Here is a 23,123-nt window from a genome sequence, read left to right as displayed (position 1 = left end):
TCCAAGCACTAAACAATTTCTTTTGTGACCAATTTCTTGTCTAGAAAATCATTTAAAGATGCCTTCTCATCAAGCACAATGGCCACAGGTTTGGCAGGCGCACCTTTAGCACGTGCGCTTGGCACAGCTCGTACACATTCACTTGTCGCAGTCACAGATATGGCGAGTTGGGTCAAGCCCCAAAACACGCACTGATATTTGTCTGGGAAGCACTTCGTGGCAAGCTCACAGCAGCTAGATGTCTCTTCAGTAAAACGTGCTGTTAGGCTGGTTGGTGCAGGTGTTTCTTGCTCACAGCATGATTGGAAACAGTAGTGATGCCCATGTGCATGAGTAAGAAAAAGAAAGTCTTTTGGGATGCCGCACACTGACCCTCATTAGTATGATTTATGATGGTGTGTGGTGTTTTATGGTGCAAGGGCCATTTGATGGCCAAAGAGCGCCAGGTCAATGGACAAGTGATGCGAGCAATGATTATGATAAATAGCTGCAAAAGGGCCTTAAAATTCCTCGCGCTAACTCTGGTAAAAACAGACGCGTTAAAACTAGGCTTGTGCGAATACTGAATTTTAGGTTCGAAGCGAATAGCGATTTTGATCGAATAATTTTGAATCTAATTCGAATGGTATGCAAGACATGCAAAAAAAAGGGAATATTTATCATGACCTTCCTAACCCGCACAATAGTTCTTTTGAATTGAAATAAGGGCTCTATGCAAATGCCTTTTTTTTTCGTTCAAAGGAAGTCGAAACAACCTTAAGAAGTAGTTTCGGTAGGATTCGAGTGATAACCTGTAAGAGACTTGACCCTTTGGGCCCTGGCGGTGTCAATTGACACCATCGCGCATAATCTCCCCTATCATTTCGAAAACGTAACCAATACTACTCATTCTTGGTGCAATGGTTTTTCAATGATCCCCACTGCAATTGACATCAAAATTGGGGCATGTTTGGGGAGCTACAAGCCACAAATAACAAGAAGCGCGAGAAAAGTCTTCGGTGAAGCTGGGGCTTGTAAGGTGAGGTGGGTAAGTGCGATTTTCGGGACGTCGTACCGACGCTGTTTCAATAAGTATAATGATGAAAAGTAAGTCCTTGGATCCCATTTTGTGTACACTAATATTTAGCAGAAATAAAGAAGCAAATTTTTTTCATTTTCCAATCACTAAGCCTTGATGACCTAATTAGATGCCACGTCAATTATTCAAAAAATGCTTGCACCACTGGCTAAATTTTTGGTTTTTGGTCGTCTGAAGACCCAACTACAAGAAAAAGTGCCACCATATCCACGAAGTGAATGATGATGAGTGGGAGGAAAACCTGGTAAACCATGAATCTTCCGTACATTTTGCCTACTCGATTTTATTACAATGCTCCCCCTAGCGTACGTCGCCCCACTAAATCGAACGATTGCCTTCCACCAATGACACGTGGCATATGTGACATCATTCCTATTTTATAACATCTTGCATCTTTTCATCATCAGCCACAGGTCCCGCCATCTAGTGAGCACTGAAAGAACTAAACGAGAGGTGGCTACATGCAGGAGATGGTGCCGCTATCTAGTGAACACTGCAAGAACTAAACGAGAGGAGGCGACATACGGGAGACGGTACCGCCATCTAGTGGAGACTCCAAGAACTAAACGAGAGGTGGCTACATACAGGGGACGCACAGCCCACGCCTTAAGGAGCTTCGCCCCTAGAACACTCACGAAAAATCTACCCTATCAAAACAAAAATCCAGGGCTGAAAAGGTTAATGTTTTAAAATTTATTATACTTGGAGCATATAAGCCATCATAACAAGCTTAATAAATTGAATTGATTTGAGGGTAACATGTTCTTTTAAAGGGGCCCTGCAACACTTTTTCAAGTAGCCATGGAGCCAGTAAACATGCTTGTTGCCTCACAAATATACCCCCGCAAAGTTTCTAGTTTCAGTCCAGTATGGGCAGAGTTTCAAAAATTTTTTGCACGCTGCAATTGTATTCTCTCTTCTTGTCCCGATGAATAGCTGGAAGCTAAGCAGGGAGGAATGGCACGATGAAAGAAACAACGTCACACGCACCTCATGACCTTGAGCACCTCTTTCTTTTTTTTTCCCTTCGAATACATGGCTTTTCAAGCAACGGCTCCAGTAACGACGAGTACGCCATGCTCAAATCAGCCAATGGATGTGACCAGAGCCGTATATTCCTTCTTGGCTGTGACAAGTGATTTTCGAGCTTGTAGTGTCATTTGCCAAGGAAAGAAAGCAATTTTCAGCTTTGAAAATTTACTGTGAATTACAGGCCGCGTGCAGTGATACTTTGCCTCGCGTCTTCTCGGTAGTCTCGACTACCGATCGGCAGCGTTTTCTGACGATGTTCAGTAAGTGTTGCAGGGCCCCTCTAAATTTAAAGGGGAGATTCGCGGCAAAGTGAATTTTCCTTACGTAAGTGTTTTCATGACTTAGCACCAATACATTGCAGTGAAACCACCTTTACAGGCAGTAACATGCGGATTAATATACATTTATTCGTTCATTGCAAATACTTCAAAAATATTCGATGATTTAAATTCGAATCGAAGCGAATTCGAATATTCAACTATTTGTTCGAACATTAAAATTCACACAAGCCTAATTAAAACCATGAGATTAGCGTGAATTATGTGAAGTTAGAGCGAATGGCGAAACGTAGTGATATAGTAAAACAATGATGGAGATGTAGCCACCGCAGCAGCGATCTCTCTTCACAGATCGTGCTACGGAGCGCCTGGGTATGAGACGTTTAAAGTATGTACGTCTTTTAAAAATGCCAGCAATAATTCATGTGGAAAAAGGGGCATGCTACCGATAAACATTGATGGGTGCAAGGGTATTTGTTGTCGGTAGGGCAATAAAAAGTGCTTTTTTTTGAGAGAATCTAAATCACTGCACTGGACAAGGATTAGGAGAACCATTAGCAGTTCTTCCCATGTCTCGCACAATGGTGAATCATCACCACACAAAAGGTATGAATTTGTCGAGTGTGTGTGTTTTATCTGTAGTCTTCTGTGACTGTGTGTAGCGTGATCTGGATATTGTTGGTCAATTTCCGATTCTCGGTTTGATAACATGTTTGTTTTCTGTTTGGCTATCCCACAGGCACTGCCAGTATGCCCTAAGCTCCCGTCGTAGAAAAGGTTTCAGATCAAGTGCAGGGACAGCTACGGATGTATGTATTGCCGGCAGCATTGTGTTGAGCATAGACGGCTCACTGATCTGCCAACACGTTTCCAGCGATTTCGCAGTGCTCTGGCACCCAGCACACTACATCATGCCATTTAAGAGCATCGATCGTGCATAATAACGAGTACAAAGACACAAGGACAGGATTTTTATGTTTTCGCAGAGTTTTCAGAGCCATTACTACAATCAGCGAATCTGTGTATATTGCTGCGCATTGTAGTCACAGTTCCTTAATATGCTTGACGGCCACAGATACCGCGTGAGCCTCAGCTGTAAAGATGCTTGTTTCGGAGTGCAGAAAAATTGGGAGACCCTTAAGGTTCGCCTTTAAGAGTTGAACGCGATAGCGAAATCCGGCCCCTAGTGAACCCTTCAACCGCTAAGTGCATACTTAATCATATGTTTTGTTACGTACACATGCATGCACACAAACACACAGTAGATTGGATCAGCGTGCGTTATTATCACCGAATGGGCTCGTTTTCGTTGTGGCACCTGTCAACAAAATGCGTTAAAGGGGCCCTAAAATAGTTTTTCAAGTAACAAAAGAATGAATTCTTTAGAATAGCTTATTGCCTCACGAATTCGAAGCCGCAAAAATTTTAGGAATCCGATCAGTGCGAGTGGAGTTACAAGGGTTTGTCGCATGCTGCAAATTGCATTATCTCTTCTCTCATCCCGACGAAAGTGCTGGAAGCTAAGCAGGGAGGGGTGGCACGACAAAGAAACTACCGCACCTCGTGACCTTGAGCACTTTTCTTTTTTCAAACGCGCAACTTTTTCAGTGTGATTGCGCGCGCACGCGTGAACAAGTAGCAGCCTCTTGCGGCTATCTTGGTAACTTGATTTTTCGGTCACAGATGTACAGACAATTTTTCACTCACAACCAACGGGGCTGACGTCGGCGGCGGGTTTTCTGCGACGTGAGCTCTTTAAGGCTATCGCATTAATACCAGAGTTAGACAAGGATGGGCAAACAGCTGCATAGGACACACCAGTGTGAGACTTTGAAGCATCTGTTAAAAATTCTGGACATGTGTACTTGTGTTGTAGTTCGAGGAAGTGCGAGCAGATATGTGCAGTAGGTGCATGTTTGGTGATTTCCACGTAAGATAGGTTGCAGTCTATAACTTGCCACTTCCATGGTGGCGGATATACTGCCGGAGCCATCAAACGGTGTTCTACAAGTGGCACAGCTGCTTCCTCAGCGAGCCTTCTGACATGGAGCGGGTAGGGCTGTCTCAGCGAAGAACAGTTATTAAACAAGATATAATTGGACAGATCATTAACTGTGGGGTGAGTGGGATGTTCCCCATCAGTGTTAAACTTGACGTAGAATGTAAAAGACATGTAACAACTCTACAGATGGAGCAACCATTCATTTGATTCTGCGTACAGGCTCTCTACGGGGCTGGTCCGAAAAGCACCCCTAGAGAGCACCCGCCTAAATGGTGGGCAGGGTCAAGAATCTTTAAGGCTTATGGTGTCGCAGACTGATAGATTATGGCACCGTAATCTAGGCGCATGCGTACAAGGCTTTTATATAAATTCATCAGACATTTCCTGTTACTACCCCACGTAGTGCGTGATAACACTTTCAGAATATTTATGGTTTTTAGGTACCTGTCTTTTAAATACTTCGTGTGAGGGATGAAGGTTAGTTTTCGGTCTAATATTAGTCCAAGAAACTTGTGCTCGGTCTCCACTGGCAAACAGTGACCATGCAGGTCAATGACGGGGTCAGGATGGAGGCCCTTTTTTCATCTGAACAAGATGCAAGTGCTCTTTTTTGCGTTTAGTTTAAAACCATTCTTATCTGCTCATTGAGAAACTTTGTTCAAACCTAATTAAACTTGACGTTGACACATTGAGATGCTGCAAGATTTGTAACCAACCTGTACATCATCGACATATATGTAGTAAAAAATATTGCCACATTGAATATGCAGCACCAAGAGAACAACGAAGAACACCCGCAAAGAAGATGAGGTTCTCTTCCCATCAGTTGGCCAGTGTGGTACAAAGCGAGTTTCCTGTATTCAACTGCTGCTGTTTCTGCATTGTGACACTGGTGGAGGTGCTGGGTACATGTTCGGGACGCCTGACAACAGCCTCGCATCTAGTCCAGAAAGACTTCCGCGCATCGACACCCTCGTTCACCGCTGCAACCGCCGCCTGTTAGGCCTCAGCCCGGAGTTCGGTCCATTGCGGGAAAGCGTGACTGTGCCAGAAAGCATGACGGCGCCTGGAAGCACTGGCCCCAACATGTCCAGCCCAAGCACGACACAGGTAACTGTTTTGAACCCCCGACTTCCGGTTGACTTCCACGGAAACGCATATGAGGACGCACATGACTGGCTCGAGGAATGTTAACGGGTGGAACACCACACAGAAATTGGGCTACGTTTATTTTCTGTTTCAAGACGGAGCCCGAACATGGTTCACGAATCGCGTGTGGTCGTCTTGGAATGAGTTCCCGCAGAAGTTTTTAGACACCTTCGCGAGCACTGAAAGACGAGAAATCGCACAGCGTCTCCTCGAGTCACGGATTCAGAAACCAAATGAATCCGTTACGATGTTTGTTGAGGACATGGCGCGGCTATTTCGTCGAGCAGATCCTAATATGCCGGAAGCCAAAAAGGTTAGCCACCTCATGCGTTAGGGAGCAGCTCTGCGCTGGTCTCGTACGAAACCCGCCTACAAGTGTTGATGAATTCTCCAAGAAGGTGACATCTATCGAACGCGCACTGCATCTACGTTATCGCCAGTATGACCGCCCAACCCACAGTGCACCGATCAGCGTGGCAGCCAAGACCACAGCAACAACACCCGACGAAGGTTCTTTGCGCCAACTGATACAAGAAATCATACAAGAAGAGGTCAAGAAGCTCGTCGCCAAACCGAATGACTGCGGGATCGCCTCAGTAACATAAGTTGTACGCCAGGAGATCAGGCAAGCGCTCTCGCTTCCTGAGCCGTACACGAGCACTCCCAGAGCAAGCTATGCAGACATAGTCCGCAGACAGCCAGCGAACGTGCCGACACCACATCAGTACCACCAGCAACATCCGCCGACAGCGCCTTGGTACTATAGGGAAACTACAACGCCGAGGCGGCCACCACTTCGCAAGACTGACATCTGGCGTACCCCGGACCATTGGCCCCTGTGCTTTCATTGAGGGGAAGCAGGCCAAATCGTTCGGTATTGCCCGTATCGCATCGCAGGGTACCAAGGGTTTCGTTCCACTAGTTTCGTTCCACTATTCTTCGGCGCCATTTCAACGAAACACCTGACGTCGACACGAGTGTCATGACCCCGTGGGATTTTCCTCCTGGGTTTCGGTCGCGCTCACCCTCTCCTGGGCGTTGTTCTCCATCCTCTAGATGGAGCACCACTGACATGCCAAGAGGGAGATCTCCTAATCCACGCCGGAGAAACTAAAAGCAGCGACCTCAGGGGGAAGGTTGCAAATAGTGGAGGTGCTGAAAATCCCCCAATACTGCCGAGCGAAGAGAGACACATTTTCAATGAATCGACGAAAGATGGGGTTGTTACTGCCGAAGTTGCAATTATGATTGACGGACATGACGTCATGGCATTGGTTGACACTGGCGCGGACTTCTCAATATTGAGTGAGAGTCTGGCACACAAGCTCAAGAAGGTTAGAATGGAATGGACAGGACCACAGATTAGAGGAGCTGGAGGGCCGCTACTCACACCTACCGAAAAGTGCACCGCAAGAATGAAGATAGGGGATGCATCTTTCGTCGCAACTTTCGTTGTTCTTTCTGAGTGTTGCAAACAGGCAATCTTGGGGATGGATTTCTTGCATGAATATGGTGCCATCATCAATATACCAGATGGTGTACCGACCTTTTCAGCGGATCAAAGCGCAGTGCTACACTGAAAATCCCTGCGAGTCATTGGCGATGTGACTGTACCTCAGTCACGTACCGCGAGCAGAATACTGGAGAGGGAATCGCTGAACAAGTATTGACGCTTCTACTTTCTTGAGGTGTTGCAATTGCCAGAAGTATCGTCAATGTTGTGTGCGGTGAAGCGGACGTTTTGTTGACGAATTTTACCAACGAGCGACGACACATTACACAAGGCACTACAGTTGCCTCCTTGGACGAGATCACTGAAATCCGCGAGTGCTGTGTAGTACAACAGGACGAGCCGAAAGCCACGTCAGCCCCACCACCCATTGACATAAGCACGGATATGTCACCAGCGCAGAGACAGCGTCTAGTAGATCTTTGACCTCGAGGGTCAGTCAAACGCCACTGACGAAGTACCGGATAATAACAGAGAAGACGGCAAGGCCAATACAACAGAACCCATACCGCGTAGCACCGAAAGAGCGCGAAGCAATCCAGGAACAAGTGAAGAAAATGCTCGATGATGTCGTCATCCAGCCGTCAAGAAGTCCTTGGGCATCGCCGGTAGTGCTGGTCAAAAAGAAAGACGGATGCTTGCAATTTTGTGTCGACTACTGCAAGCTGAACCATGTGAGAAAGAAATACCGTATTTACACGATTGTAAGACGACCCTTTTTTTCAAATTTGACAATCAAATGTTGGGGGGTCGTCTTAGAATCGAAAACGAACCATATGTATTGTCATCTCGAATAGTTTCCCGCTCAACCCAAAGCGCATAGTTTTCCGCGTGCTTAAACAAAAGCTTTTCTTTTTTTAGCATCTACTGCGCGCATTACGAGTGCCTTTATGACGAGCGCACGGCTCTTGAGGGAGCACCGGTAATCGATAGAAGAGCTGCCGTAGGGGGGGGGGGGGGGGGGGTATTGGTAGTTGATGGAAGAGCTCCTCTTTGTGATACAATTTTCTAAGCGGGCGCGTCGCCGCCTGCTCCTGTCGCTTGTGTCCACGACCGGCTCTCTCGAGTCACTTTTGTCTGACATGAGTGCCGTGACACGAGGACGAAAGTTCGGAATCGGTGAATGTGTGGTGCGGAAGTGGCAGCTTCAGCGCGAGGAAATTTTCTGGTGCGACTCCAAGCGCCGTGGCTTTGGCGGGCCGAAGTCTGGCCGCTTTCCGGAACTAGAGGTGAAGCTTGCAGCCTACGTGAGTTTTTTTTTTTTTTTTTTTTTTTTGAGATGCGATTTTGGGGGGGTCGTCTTACATTCGAGTTGTCTTACAATTGTGTAAATACGGTACGTATACCCATTACCGCGCATCAATGATTCACTCGACAGGCTGAGGTATGCACGCTATTTTTCGTCAATGAACCTCAAAAGTGGGTGTTGGCGAATTGAGGTCGACGAGCGAGATAGAGAAAAAAACGGCTTCTGTAATGCCTGACAGGCTTTATAAATTTAAAGTCTTGCCATTCGGATTGTGCTCAGCCCCCGCAACATTTCAGAGACTGATGTGGATACCGTTCTGTCAGGCCTTAAGTAGCAGACATGTCTGCTCTATCTGGACGACGTCATTGTTTCCTCAAAAACACTTGAGGAACACCTGAGCAGGCTGCTATCGGTATTCAGGGCAATAAGGTCTGCCGGCCTTACACTGAAACCCGAGAAGTGTCATTTCGGTTTCAAGGAGCTCCAATTTTTAGACCATGTGGTGAGCCATGAAGGTGTTCGACCTGATCCCGATAAGATTGCGGCCGTCAGAAAATTTCCGGTGCCAGCAGACAAGAAAACAGTCAGGCGTTTCCTAGGCCTATGCGCATACTACCGAAAGTTTATTGCCAATTTCTCCCACATAGCCTCGCCGTTAATACGACTCGCAAGAAAAGACGTTTCGTTCACATAAGGCGACGACCAACAGGCGGCATTCGACGATCTCTGACAACGTCTGCAGACGCCACCTGTGCTTGCTCATTTTGATTAGGATGCTCCTACCATGGCCCACATAGATGCCAGCAACATGGGTTTAGGCGCTGTACTCGTCCAGTGGAAAGACTCAGCCGAGCGTGTGATCGCATATGCTAGTAGGATGCTTTCCCGTGCCGAGTCCAACTACTCCATAATAGAAAAAAGAGTGTCTTGCTGTCGTATAAGCGGTTATGAAGTTTCGTCCGTACCTCTATGGTCGTTCCTTCCACGTAGTCAGCGACCATCATTCCCTCTGCTGGCTGACCAACTTGAAAGACCCGTCTGGTCGGCTCGCACGGTGGAGCTTAAGCCTTCAAGAGTTTGATATGACGGTCGTGTATAAGTCCGGACGGCAGCACGCCGACGCCGATGGCTTATCAAGGTCACCGATAAAGCGCGGCGATAACACAGAAGATGACAGCATGGCGTTTGTAGCAGCCGTCGTCACCACTACGATTTCGTGCAAGCAGAAAGAAGACAGCGAGTTGCTTCTCCTTATAGAATTTTTGAATGGCCGGACAACAACCGTCCCTAGAAGATTTGCAAGGAGCCTGCCGTCATTCTGCTTACGTAGTGGTGTTCTCTATAAGAAGAACTTTTCTCCTAGAGGAAGCACCCTACTACTTGTCGTTCCGACGTCGATCCGTGAGGAGATACTTTGTGCTTGCCACGATGAGCCAACGTCTGGTTATCTCGGATACACACGCACATTGGCCAGAATCTAACAGAAATACTACTGGCCAAGACTTCCAGCTATTGTGAAGCATTACGTGTGCACGTGCCTCGATTGCCAACAACGAAAATCGCCACCGTTAAAACCAGATGGACTATTACAACCAATTCAAGTGCCCATGGTACCTTTTGTCCAAATTAGAATGGATCTCCTCGGACCATATCCGACTTCCCATGCTGGCAACAAGTGGGTGATAGTCGCCACTGATTATCTTACGCGCTACGCGGAAGCAAAGGCTTTGTCAAGTGGCAACGCCGTTAAAACCGCACGATTCTTCGTAGAAAATATCGTCCTGAGGCACAATTCTCCGACAATCATAATAACGAATCGAGGTGCCACTTTCACGGCCGCGCTCCTGAAGACAGTGCTTGAGCTCAGTGGAACAGCCCATCGGAAAACCACTTCCTATCATCCACAAACCAACGGCTTAACAGAACGCCTCAACACAACTATTGCCGACATGTTGAGTATGTCCGTTGACGTGAATCCCAAGAACTGGGATGATATTCTACCGTATATCACGTTCGCCTATAGTATGGTGCAGCAAGAAACTACACAAAGAACGCCGTTCAGTCTCCTTCATGGCCGTGAAGTGACAACGATGCTTCACGCCATGCTACTGCACGACTACAATGACATCGATTTGGACGCTGCATCTTTTACCCAACGAGCAGAAGAAGCGAGGCAGCTTGCATGCGTCCGAACCACTCAGCAGCAAAATTACGACGCCCTACGTTATAATCTGCGACACCTACATGTGGTCTATTGGCCCGGCGACAAAGTCTCGGTAAGGGGCCGCCGGGGACTGTCTGAAAAACTGCTGAAGAGGTACTTTGGCCCCTACACAGTTTTACAACGCCTGAGCGACGTTAATTACGTGGTCGTTCCTGACAGCCCCTCGACAACTCGCCAGCAAAAGCCAGAAATCGTGCACGTTGTGCGAATGAAGCCCTATTTTTCGGACTGATGAACAGCATACATCTACAACACCGTCTTTTGTAGAAGAGCATCGGGACGCTGCTCTCTAGAGGGGTGCAAATGCCACATTGAATATGCAGCACCAAGAGAACAACGAAGAACACGCGCAGCGAGAGAAAAAAGACGAGGTTCTCTTCCGATCAGTTTGCCAGTGTGGTACAATTAAAGCGAGTTTCCTGTATTCAACTGCTGCTGTTTCTGCATTGTGACAATATTGCGTGAGAAAGACAAGTGCAAAGAATTCATTTTGACTTTTAAAAGTGTGATACTCAAAACACCTGCTTGTGGTACTCCTGTTTCTTGTACAAATATTCGAGATAAGACAGTGCCGATTCGGACACTGAATGTCTGGTTGGACAGGTAGCTTTCGATGACTGTCAGCATTATACCCTGGACACCTAAATGTGACAGGTCTCGCAAGAGGCCAAAGCGCCATGGAGTATCATATTGCCGCGCGCATGTGCCAGCGTTGAGGACAACGAAGCAGCGCGAGTGTCCTTGGCCGAGGGCAAAAGACGAAGAAGTCGTTGCAGTCTGTTTCCTGCGATCGATAAATCGTATTTGTTTGAGGCGCTTTGTGTGCTCGTCAATCTCGCGTCGTCACGCTGGTGGAGGTGCTGGGTACGTCTTCATGCTTGGCACCCCTTCGCGAACCCGACATTTGAGCCCGGAATCACTACCACCCCTCGACACACAAGTCCACCGTTTCAGCCGCCGTCTGCGAGGCCTGGCTTCCGAGCTCAATCCCTTGCCAGAAACTGCCAAAAAATAATAATAAGCCACCATCCATCAAACCAGCTGGCCTGCTGCAGCCTATCCGAGTGCCAGCGACACCGTTCGCACAAATTGGCATGGATTTTCTGGGCCCCTTCCCAAAGTCTGCCACTGAAAACAGGTAGATAATCGTCGCCACGGATTACCTGACCCGATACGCGGAGACAGCCGCTCTGCCACGGGCAACGGCAGTTGAAGCGGCGCAATTCTTCTTTGAACCAATTGTCTTAAGAAAAGGTGCTCCCGCAATAGTCATCACCGACAGAGGTACTGCGATCATGGCCGAGCTTTTGGACACCATTTTCCGACTAAGTGGTACAGCTCACAGGAAGACAGCGGCGTATCATCCCCAGACCAACGGACTCACCGAACACCTCAACAAGACCCTGGCTGACATGATAAGCATGTACGTAGATGTAGAGCACAAGAACTGGGACGTCATTTTGCCCTACGTCACGTTCGCCTACAACACAGCTCGTCAGGAGACCACTCGGAAGACACCCTTCAGTCTCCTTTACGGACGCGAGGTTACGACAACGTTAGACGCAAGGCTCCCTCATGAAAATGATGGCAATGAGATGAACGTCGAAGAGTTTTTTTACCCAGCTAGCAGAAAAAGCCAGACAACTTGCCAGGTTGCGAATCACCAAACAACAAGACGACGATGCCAAACATTAGAACCTCCGGCCCAGACCCGTCATATACAACGTCAACGACAAAGTATGGGTCTGGACACCTCTTCGTCAGCGTGGGCTCTCCGAAAAGCTGTTGCGAAGATACTTCGGACCCTACAAGGTTCTGCGACGCATCAGTGACGACAACTACGAGGTTGTTCTGAATGGCGTGCAGTGTTCGAAGTGGTGCAGACATTCACCAGAAATTGTCCACGTGCTTCGGATGAAGCCTTACTTTCAGTGACTAACTGTGCAGTTTCGGTTTCGCCTTGCTTCTCGAACATTTAACATCGGGACGTATGTTTTTTTTTAAGGGGAAATAATGCTGTGCGTATGTGCCAGTGGTGAGGACAACGAAGCAACGCGAGTGTCCTTGGCTGAGGGCAAAAGACAGAGAAGTGGTTGCAGTCTGTTTCCTGCGATCGATATCGATATTTGTTTGAGGCGCTTTGTGTGCTCGTCAATCTGGCGTCGTCACAATATGCCTTTTCCTTATCGAGGAACACAGAAAGAAAATATTGCTCATGAATGAAAGCGTCGCGAATTTGTGCTTCGATATGGACAAGGTGGTCAGTGGTGGACCGAGCCTCTCGAAACCCACAATGGTATACGTCAAGTAGGCCATTATTTTCAAGGAAGTGCATCACACACCAGTTTATAATTTTCTCAAATACCTTGCAAAGACACTTGGTTAAGGCTACTGGCCTTTAGCTGGAAACTGAAGATGGGTCCTTGCCTTGTTTTAGAATCGGGATAATGATAGCTTCCGTACAGGCTAAGGGTAGCTGGCTGGAAAACCATATCGCAATATACAGGGAGAGGAGAGCTTTTTGAGTTTCAGTAGGCAGGTGTTTTAACATTTCATATGCCACATGGTATGGGCCTGGGGTAGATTTATTGCAGCAGGTAAATGAGGCATGTAGTTTAGCCAAGCAGAAAGGTTCATTGTATGCCTTGCATACCTGCCAAGTTCAAGGATTCTGAATTCGGGAGATTTTCGCAACGGGGAGGGGGGGGGTGGGCATTAATACTAAGAAAAAGACAAAAAAAATCCGCAAAAAACAAAAGGGGGTGGGAGAGGGGTCTCAGTCGCAAGCGCCAACATCAGCGTTGCGGTCTTATAGTGGCTAGGAGTGGCCGAACACACGAATGTAGAGTTTTTCCCCAAGGTGAGAGTCTCAAAAGATCAACACAACTAGCCGAATCTATTTCAGTCAAAACAACTCACGTGTGTCTTCCTGGGACACACGTGAACAGACGGGACGACGCAGCTGGCTGCCGCAAAAGCACTGGTCAAAGCTTTGCTCACTACTGGATACTGGGAGGTACTGGGATCGATGCCTAGCACCTCCACCAGATGTCACGTGGTCGTGACGTGGTTGAAGGCAGGAGACGGAATGGTCAGATCAAACTGTTTATTTGGGCGAACCTGTGCTCGCTAAATGAAAAGTTGGGTTACGGTAGCACACTTGCACTGATAGCGGCGCATGCAGCGGCGGCCGTCGATCTAATTGACAAGCGGCGGCATTTATACACTTGCCATCAAATGTTCTAGCGATATGGCTAGATAGCAGTGACGAAAGTTCCAGAATAATATGTACAGTTCGCGGAGTGGGCGTGATAATATCGACATTATCTACTACAGTCCTGAAGCTTCTTGAAAACTGCAAACGCGGTTTTCGCTGAGAACTGTGTAGTGTATTGGGGCGATAACAAAACTTGGGAAAAGGAACGTGGCATTGCCCCCCTCTGAGAAAGGCATCGTCTCGATGCTTTAATGGAAGATGAAGGTACAACAATAATGCAAGAAAGTACAAAGAATAAATATGATACAGCAATAATACAAAAAACACTGTTTCAGTTTGTTAACGCGCATGAAACGGCTTGAGGCGCACGACATGGACGACTTCAGGTCGCGATCGGCGTCATTGAGAGTTCATGATGCTGTCGGGGACAACCTCGTAATCGAGTAGGCTGAGACATCAAACGATACTGTACGGTCCGAAGTACCATTGCAGAAGCTTTTCACCAAGTCCACGTCGGCGTATCGGCGTCCACACCCAAACAGGTTCACCAGGCTGGTATTCCATGAAGCGTCGTCGAAGATTGTAACGGCGGCTGTCGGTCATCTGTTGGTTCTTGATACAAAGGCACGCGAGTTGTCGGGTTTCTTCGGCGCGCTGGAAGTACTCACTCAGATCGAGGTTTTCTTCGTCTGTGACGTTGAGTAACATGATATTGAGCGTAGTTACCGGGCTTCTTCTGTAGACCAATTTGTATGGAGATATCTGCGTCGTCTCCTGCACCTCCGTGTTGTATGCGAAGGTCACGTACGGAAGAATTGCGTCCCACGTCTTGTGTTGAACATCGACATACATTGCCAGCATGTCGGCGATCGTCTTCTTTAGCCGCTCCGTGAGGCCGTTGGTCTGTGGGTGGTATGCTGTCGTCCGGCGGTGGCTTGTCTGACTGCATGCCAAGATCACTTGAGCTAAGGCCAGCAGTAAATGCCGTTCCTCTGTCGGTGATGAGGACCTCCGGGGCGCCGTGACGTAGGACGATATTTTCGACAAAGAACTTAGCTACTTCGGATGCACTGCTCTTGGGCAGGGCTTTTATCTCGGCGTGGCGAGTGAAGTAGTAGGTAGCTACCACGATCCACTTGTTTCCGGAAGCTGACGTGGAAAACGGCCCCAGTAGGTCCATACCAATCTGCTAGCATGGCCGACGAGGTGGTTAGATGGGCTGCAGAAGTCCCGCTGGCCTTGTCAACGGCGTCTTGCGTCGCTGACAGTCCCGGCATGTCCTCACATAACGAGTGACATCAGCAGTAAGACGTGGCCAGTAGTACCTCTCTTGTATCCTCACGAGCGTGCGGGAAACAACGAGGTGCCCTGCCGTCAGATCGCTGTGCAGGGCCTGCAGGAGTTCTCATCGCAGAGCTGAAAGCACCACAAGCAGGTACTTGGCTCGAAGCAGTGAGAAGTTTTTCTTTTGGAGAAGACCGTTTCGCAGGAAGAACGACACAAGTGCTCGCTTGAATACCTTTGGAACTTCGGCGGTTCTGCCTTCGAGGTATTCTATTAAGGCCTTAAGTTTCGGGTCGGCATGCTGTCACTCAGCAAAGTCGTCGGCACTTATCATTCCCAAGAAGTAGTCCTCATCCGGGTTTTCGGGCAGTGGTTGGTCCACAGGGGCACGAGAGAGACAGTCGGCGTTGGAGTGTTTCTTGCCGGACTTGTAAATGACGGTAATGTCATATTCTTGAAGTCTCGGGCTCCATGGTGCGAGGCGACCTGGTCCTTCAAGGTAGCTAGCCAACACAAGGCGTGGTGGTCGCTCACAACTTTGAAAAGCTTGCAGTAGAGGTAGGGACAAGTTTCGACGTAGCCATGATGATGGCAAGGCACTCCTTTTCTGTTGTGGAGTAATTGGCTTCTGCTTCGGATAGCGATAGGCTGGCGTAACTAATAACCCTTTCCAGTCCGTCAGCCCTCAGCACAAAAACGGTGCCGAGACCTACGCTGCTTGCGTCAGTGTGTATTTCTGTCTCAGCGAATTCGTCGAAATGGGCAAATAACGGAGGCGTCTGGAGGCGATGTTTAAGCTCCTGGAAAGCACGTTTCTGCGGCGTTTCCCACTTGAACTCCACGTCAGCCTTGGTAAGGTTAGTGAGTGGATCAGCGATGCGGGCGAAGTTGTTCACAAACCGCCTATAATAGGCGCACAGGCCCAGAAATCGGCGCACTGCCTTCTTGTCAGTGGGCGGCGGGAAGTCGGCGATGGCGGCTCTTTTTCGTGGATCGGGACGAACTCCAGATTTGCTAATCACGTGCCCCAGGAACAAGAGCTCCTCGTACGCATATCTGCACTTTTCTGGCTTCAGTGTGAGCCCGGACGTCTTGATTGCTTGAAGTACAGCTTCAGGACCCTGAAGATGCTCGTCGAAACTCGAGGAAAACATGACGCAAGGCAAGTCTGCCACTTCAGTCCTGCCAGTACTGTATCTATAATGCATTGAAAAGTGGCAGGCGCTGAGCAAAGACCGAAGGGAATCACCTTAAACTCGAAGAGGCCGTCCAGTGTTATAAACGCCGTCTTCCCTCGGTCTCTTTCGTCGACTTCAATTTGTCAATAGCCAGTCTTGAGGTTCATTGACGAAAAGTACTTGGCGTTATAGAGCCGATCAAGTGCGTCATCAATTCGTGGTAGAGGATACACATCCTTTCTTTTGATTTTGTTCAGGCAGCGATAATCGACGCAGAAACGTAGGGTTACATCGTTTTTTTTCACTAACACCACGGCCGGACGCCCATGGACTCTTGGACGGCTGGATGACATCATCTCGCAGCATTTCAACTTGTCTCTTCATGGCCTCGCGTTCTCGCATTGAAACCCTGTACAGACTCTGACGGAGTGTTCTGGCATTTTCCTCGGTTATGATGCGATGTTTCGTGATTGGGGTCTGCCGAGTTTTCGATGACGACGAAAAGCAATCTTTGTATTGCAGAAGCAGGGTCTTGAGCTGTTCTTGCTTATGGTTCGGAAGGCTGGGATTGACGTCGAAAGCTGAGGGAGGGGCTTGGTTCCTCTGAGCAGGTTCAGCAGAATCAGCGAGGGCGAAAGCACTGGTGCCTTCCACAATTTTTTCTATGTATGTGACTGCCGTTCCTTTGTTTACATGTTTGTACTCACTGCTGAAATACGTGAGCATAACTATTGCTTTGCCTCTTCACAGCTCTGCAATTCCTCTTGTAACGCAAATATTGCGGGTAACTAATAGATGCTGACTGCCTTGAATGACGCCTTCCAAGTTAGGTAACTTAGGAGCACCGACTGAAGTAATGACGCTGGAGCGAGGCAAAATGGTGACTTATCTTCCAGCACATTCAAGGCGTGGTTTTCCGACGGCGTGCGTGGCGGTAGTGCTTCTTCTGTGGATAACGTTATCGACTTTGTTCTTAGGTTGATGACTGCACCATGGAGGCATAAGAAGTCCATGCCAAGGATGACATCTCTCGAGCAACGCTGCAGGACTACGAAGTCTGCAGGATAAATACGGCCATTAATGGTGACTCTTGCTGTGCAGATTCCTGCCGGCGTTACGAGATGACTTCCGGCTGTGCGGATTTCGGGGCCTTCGCAAGCTGTCCTAACTTTCTTCAACTTCGCGGCGAACGATCCACTGATGACGGAATAGTCGGCTTCAGTATCGATGAGAGCGGTCACACTGTGGCCGTCGATAAGAACGTAGAGGTCGCTAGTTCGCTGTCTCGCATTGCAGTTAGGGCGTGGCTTCGGATCACGGCTGCGTCGGCTTGTTCCGCTGCTTCCATGTTGCCTCGTCAGGTCACCTTCGGTAAGTGAGGTTTCAACGTCAGGACTTTGCCTGATTGGCGTAGTGTTCAGAATGCTCCGTCGCGGCGTTGTCGACGGAGGATCTTCAGAAGTTGGTCGCACAGCAACCGCACCTCTATCAGTTGCTGCCCTTAGTTTCCTGAATACGGGCTGGGAGACCGGCCTCGCACTGGGCCAGAGTACTGCCGGTGGTGTGGTGACATGCGGCGGCTGGGCAACGGCAAATGGGAAGGACTTCGTGGAGTCCATTGAGTTCCTGTCAGGTAGTCGGTAATGTCACGTGGCCGTCTCCCTGGCTACGGACGTGGTGCATTGACAGCGAAGCCACACAGTCCCATCTGTTGGTACTGGCAACGGTGGTAGGTGAGCCCAACCTCGTCGCAGTGGTAGCAGTACAAGCAGTTGTCAGGTGCACGCCAAATGTCGGTTTTCCTTGGCGCACTGCGCTGGTCCGCTGGCAAAGGGTACGACATCAGTGGGGGTCGCGGGGTCGTGTTTTGGCGTGGACGGGGAGGAGCGTTGCGGCACACTGCAGCAGCTTAGCTCATAGCTTCCAGCTTGGGCAGTGGTGCTTGGGTAATTAGAAGTGATTTCCGATTTTCTCGCACAATGTCGGCGATCGAATCCACTTGCGGCTGCGCCGAAGGCAACAGCTTGCGCAGCTATTCCCGCACGATTGCTCGGATCGTTTCACGCAGGGCTTTGGAGTCAATGGCTTGAGCAGCAGCGCAATCTGGAGTCAGGCGACGATTATACTGTCTGGTGCGCATGTCCCGAATCTTTTCAATAGTGGTCGCTTCGGCTACAAATTCTTGGACGGTGTTCCGTGGATTCGTCATCAGTCTCGCGAAGAGCTTCTGTTTGACCCCTCGCACGAGGAAACGAACTTTCTTTTCCTCAGGCATGTCCGGGTCAGCGTGACGGAATAGGAGAGTCATTTCTCTGTGAAAATGGTGACATTTTCATTTGGTAGCTGAACCCGGGTCTCTAGTAAAGCAGCGGCCCTCTCCTTGCGAGCGACGCTCGCGAACGTTTGCAGGAATGCGCCACTGAAGACATCCCATGTTTCGAGCGCAAACTCCCGATTTTCAAGCCAGGTCCTTGCGGTGTCTTCCAGGTAGAAGTACACACAATGGAGCTTTTCTTCAGTGTCCCAGTGGTTGAGGGCAGCCACGCAATCGTATGTTTCTAGCGCGGTCTCCGGGTCTTCGAACGATGACCCATGGAAAGTTGGTGGTTCCCTGGGTGCATGATGCATGACGATTGCGGGCTGGGACGCTGCAGTTGTCAATGTCACCACAGTAGAGGTCATGGCTTTGGTCTTCCGCGCCTTCTCTTGCAGAGGCCCGTGCTCCGGTGGTAGACCTTGCTGCCGGTGGCTTTTTCGCAGCTCCTTCACAGCTCCTCGCTGGGCAAGTGGGAGGTACTGGAATCGACACCCGGCACCTCCACCAGATATCACGTACTCGTGACGTGGTTGAAGGCAGGAGACGGAATGGTAAAATCAAATTGTTTAATTGGGCGAACCTGTGCCCGCTAAACGGAAAGTCGGGTTACGGTAGCACACTTGCACTGATAGCGGCGCATGCAGCGTCGGCTGTCGATCAATTGACAAGCGGCGAAGCGCGTCGGCATTTATACACTTGCCATCGAATGTTCTAGCATTATCCCTAGCAGTGACAAAGGTTCCAGAATTATCTGCACAGTTCGCGGAATGGGCGTAATTTTATTGAAATGATCTACTACAGTTCTGAAGCTTCTCAAAAACTGCAGGCCCGGTTTGCACTGAGAACTATGTAGTGTATTGGGGCGATAACAAAACTTGAGAAAAGGAGCGTGGCAGTAACTGTGTATCACTCATCTTCAAAAAGAGCAAGTACCTCCACAACTTTGTTTTCCGGGTCGTGAACCATGTAATCGAGCAGTACAATTGAAAAGAACTAGGTTTGCCCATCTTCCAGCTCTTTTCGTACTTGTGTGCTAAACCCGGACATTGCACATTTAGTATGTGAGGAACCTGTTTGCATACACATTGCAATCATACCTTGTGGAGATCTGTGGAACGCCCGCGACTATTTCGCAGGCAATTCGGCTGTACGGCCGCTCCCTTTTCTTTTTCATGCTTTGGTAACGGCGTGTGGCGATAGATGCGCGTAGGCGCAGCGCATGTTCTCGAGGGCTGCGAGAATCAGCGAGGCCGAATCACGTGCGCGCCGGAAAGGTTCTCTCCTTCTTGGCTGGCGCGCTGGGTAAGCCGGCGTTTTTCCTTCGTCCACGTCCGCTTTGGGAATCGCCGGATTATAGCCTGCCTTAGCACCTAGGCATCCCCGTCCAACGTGTGTACCTCAGTCTCAGCTTCACTACCATAAGCTAAGCCAAACAGCAGTGCCTAGTGTTTGAAGTAGTCATACCATGCCAAGCCGCACTTGCCGGAGCCCTACACGTACGAGGTTTGTCCTAACTTTCACAACCAGACTCCGTGGCCATCGTGAGAGTGCGCAGCATAGTCGCGGAGGGTTTTTCCTGACTGGCGTGTCAAAGCTCCCCACTGCCAGCTGCGACGTGCTCGCGGTCTTCCCTTTATCGTGAATGTTCGTGGCAGGAGCTTTTTGCTGCGTCGCGCTAGACTCTTTGTCAGTCGTGCGGGTGCGGAGCAGTGCGCTACACGTGAGCAGGTGACAGAGACGCGGCCAGGTGGCTCACTAAGCCTGAACCCGTGGTTATCTTCCGTTACGATGAGTAGTGAGGTCCCTACAAGCTTTAAATGAATAACATTGCAGGTTACCCACGAGTTGTACTTTTCTGCTTGCTTTATTTTCTGGCCAAGAAGTGAGATAAACAGTCTGATACAAGAGACACCAGAAGTGCTGTTACGATGTGCTTTCATTTTCATCCTGTGGGGGCACGTTGGCACGTAGTTCAAAATTACATGCCATCAGCTCACTGAAATATGTACTCAGAGGCTGTTTGGGCTTTGGAATCTGTTCGCGCTTTGGTTTGGGCTGTTTGGAATCTTTCCTTCATCACGGTGAGAGCAGCTACTATTTATTTAAGGTCTGATATCATGTCTTGATGATACCACGGCTGAAAACATCAATGAGAACCAACAGACAGTGATGCCAAAGAAAGTATAAGAGATGTTATTACTAGTAATTTTATTTTGAAATTTACATGCGATTTTTCACTGTAACCCCCCTTACTCAATGCCTTCTGGCCTGTAAGGTATTTTCAATAAATAAATAAATAATTGTAAAGTGAATAAGAAGAAAGACAAGTGGATGAAAAGATAACTTCCCACCGGGACCGTCTTAACCTGCATCCATATATCGTGTTGACCACGAAATGCATTATTTGTATGTCATGGTCTGTGCCGGCGGCAAGTTACTTTTTTGCTCACTTTTCTTTTTCTCATTTACATAACAATTACATAACATCTCCTATATGTTCCTTGGCATCACTATCTTTTAGTTCTCATTATCATTGTCTAACAAAAAAAAAAAAAACAAGCCCTTAAGTTTACACTTCTTTCCTTCATTCATGAATGTAACCAGTTTTATGAAACGAGCAGTTGACTGGCAATGGTGCTGTGTTTGTATTCAGTCATTCACTATTTGAACGATACCACAGCTGACCATTATTTCTAGCATTATGTCTGCATACGAGCTATTACGAGTACCTGGTATTCTACTAATCTAATAAACACCTGGCAACCTAAATGGATGATGTTGTCCCCAAAATTCACAGCTGTTGTAACCTCATAACAGCTTACACTGCAAAAGAGCTAAGAGGACAATAAAAAAATGCATTAAAAATGCATTCCTCAATTTCTTTTGATGGGTTGACATCAAACATGAACCAAACTGCAATGTTGGGTAAATGTGTTTTTTTAGGGGGGTGGGGGTGGGGGGTGTTAGCCCTTGGTGTTAGCCCCAGAAAAGATTTATCTACACACAGACAAGGGGGGGGGGGGGGGGGGGTAACCCGAGGCCCCTCACTTGCCGAAAATGAAAGCGGAGCGACGGCGCTCACCTGTCACCGGCAGCCATGAGCAGCAGGTAACGAGCTGGTGCATAGTCGGCTGCGTAAACAGTGGCCGCATAGCGCAGGGCCGCATGTCGGCAATTGGCGCTTGAAGCGGACCCATGCGTCGACACCAGGGCCAGCAGCATCTGCCGAGTGTCGTTGTCGGCCCAGGCGGCGTACGCTGGACCCACGGCCACCAGAGCCTCCTGCAGGGCCAGGCGACCCTCGCTGCTTTCCTCCTGTTTTAGCCACCACCAAAGAGCAAGCCTTCAGGTCAAAGCCAAATTTTCATTCAGGCAGCCACAGTATTTATGAGTGCACAATGCCGCATCACAGTTCCGTGGAACCACACAATACTGCCTCATCAAGACCAAATGTGCCACGTCTATTGTAAGTACTGTGTGTGAGCCACAATAAGGTAACCAGGTGAAAAAAAGATACAACGGCCCGCACATAAAACACATTAAAGAACACTCGGCAAATAAATGGTTAAGAAAAAAATTATATCTCGGTTTTTGCATCCCAGAACCACGATGCAATTGTAACAGATGCCGTATTGGTAGGCTCCAAAAATTTCATCCGTCTGACATCGTTTAAAGAGCTTCTACATCACACAGAACACAAGCATTCAGCATTATGCCTCCATCGAAATGTGAATGCTACAACCGGGATCGAACTTGTGCCCTTCGAGTCAGTAGACCAATTCAGTGTGGGGTGTCAATAGATCACAGCTCTTGGAACAAACGGACACTGCTAGTAGATGTCATTAAACAAATGAGCAATTGCTTTTTCAATGACGATATTACCAGCCATTTCTGATACATAACTAGTGACAAGGTAAATAACCTTATGTAATTTTTCGATATGCTAATACAGCACACAAGCAACATGACCAAATACGAGCAATATAACACTCATACAAGGTTCCGCTGTGATTGTGGTGTTCCCAACATTCAATTAGCCATGAGAAATCCAGAGAAAACAAATCACGGTGTCATCCCCCTTTGACCCATCACAAGAGAAGTCCATCTCCGACCAATGCAAAACCTAAAAGAGATTCACTACTGCATCACATGCGCAGGCCTAGGCTTTTCGCCGTGAGCAGCACTGCCGGCATTCCTGCAGACCCTAACCTTTGGAAACACAGCAACACCTCACTCAGCAGCAGACCTAGCTGAGAGTCATTCGCAAGACGCACGTGTACCGTTAGCTGCAAACGACTTTATAGAGGGTGATGGCAAGCCCACAACAGGAAAAAAATATCACGTGTCTGGGGGTATGATTCTTTCAATTATCAAGAAAATACCAAATGGAGTGTCCACGTCTCACTTGTCGATCACCACCGAGGTCCAACGTTCACTGTCATCCCACACTTTACATTTCACGACACCACCGTGCGTACACAACTTCATGCCATCTTGTCCTGTGTTCCCGCCAAAGCCTAGCCTTGTCCTCAAAGCCTATGCAGTACTACTCTCATTACCTCTGACATCTCACAGTTCCTTCTCCCCTCAAACACAACCCGAGCT

General features: G+C 48.5%; 1 protein-coding gene across 8 annotated transcripts in view; it reads right to left on the bottom strand.

Moving 5' to 3' along the window:
- Window positions 1-23,123, bottom strand: part of LOC119178803 (proteasome adapter and scaffold protein ECM29) — an 881,180-nt gene that overhangs the window by 626,417 nt on the left and 231,640 nt on the right. For all 8 annotated transcript variants that reach the window (XR_012895350.1, XM_075895092.1, XM_075895224.1 and 5 more), the window contains exon 11: window positions 21,601-21,833. Coding sequence is in view for 7 of the 8 variants with exons in the window: in XM_075895092.1 (XP_075751207.1) it covers window positions 21,601-21,833 (233 nt within the window). In the remaining variant the exon portion in view is untranslated. The remainder of the gene's footprint in view (window positions 1-21,600; window positions 21,834-23,123) is intronic.

This window comes from Rhipicephalus microplus, chromosome 1 (assembly GCF_043290135.1).
Source record: "Rhipicephalus microplus isolate Deutch F79 chromosome 1, USDA_Rmic, whole genome shotgun sequence".
Taxonomy (NCBI): Eukaryota; Metazoa; Arthropoda; class Arachnida; order Ixodida; family Ixodidae; genus Rhipicephalus; species Rhipicephalus microplus.
The sequence above is the reverse complement of the archived record's forward strand: the minus strand, read 5'-3'. Positions and strand labels throughout refer to the sequence as shown.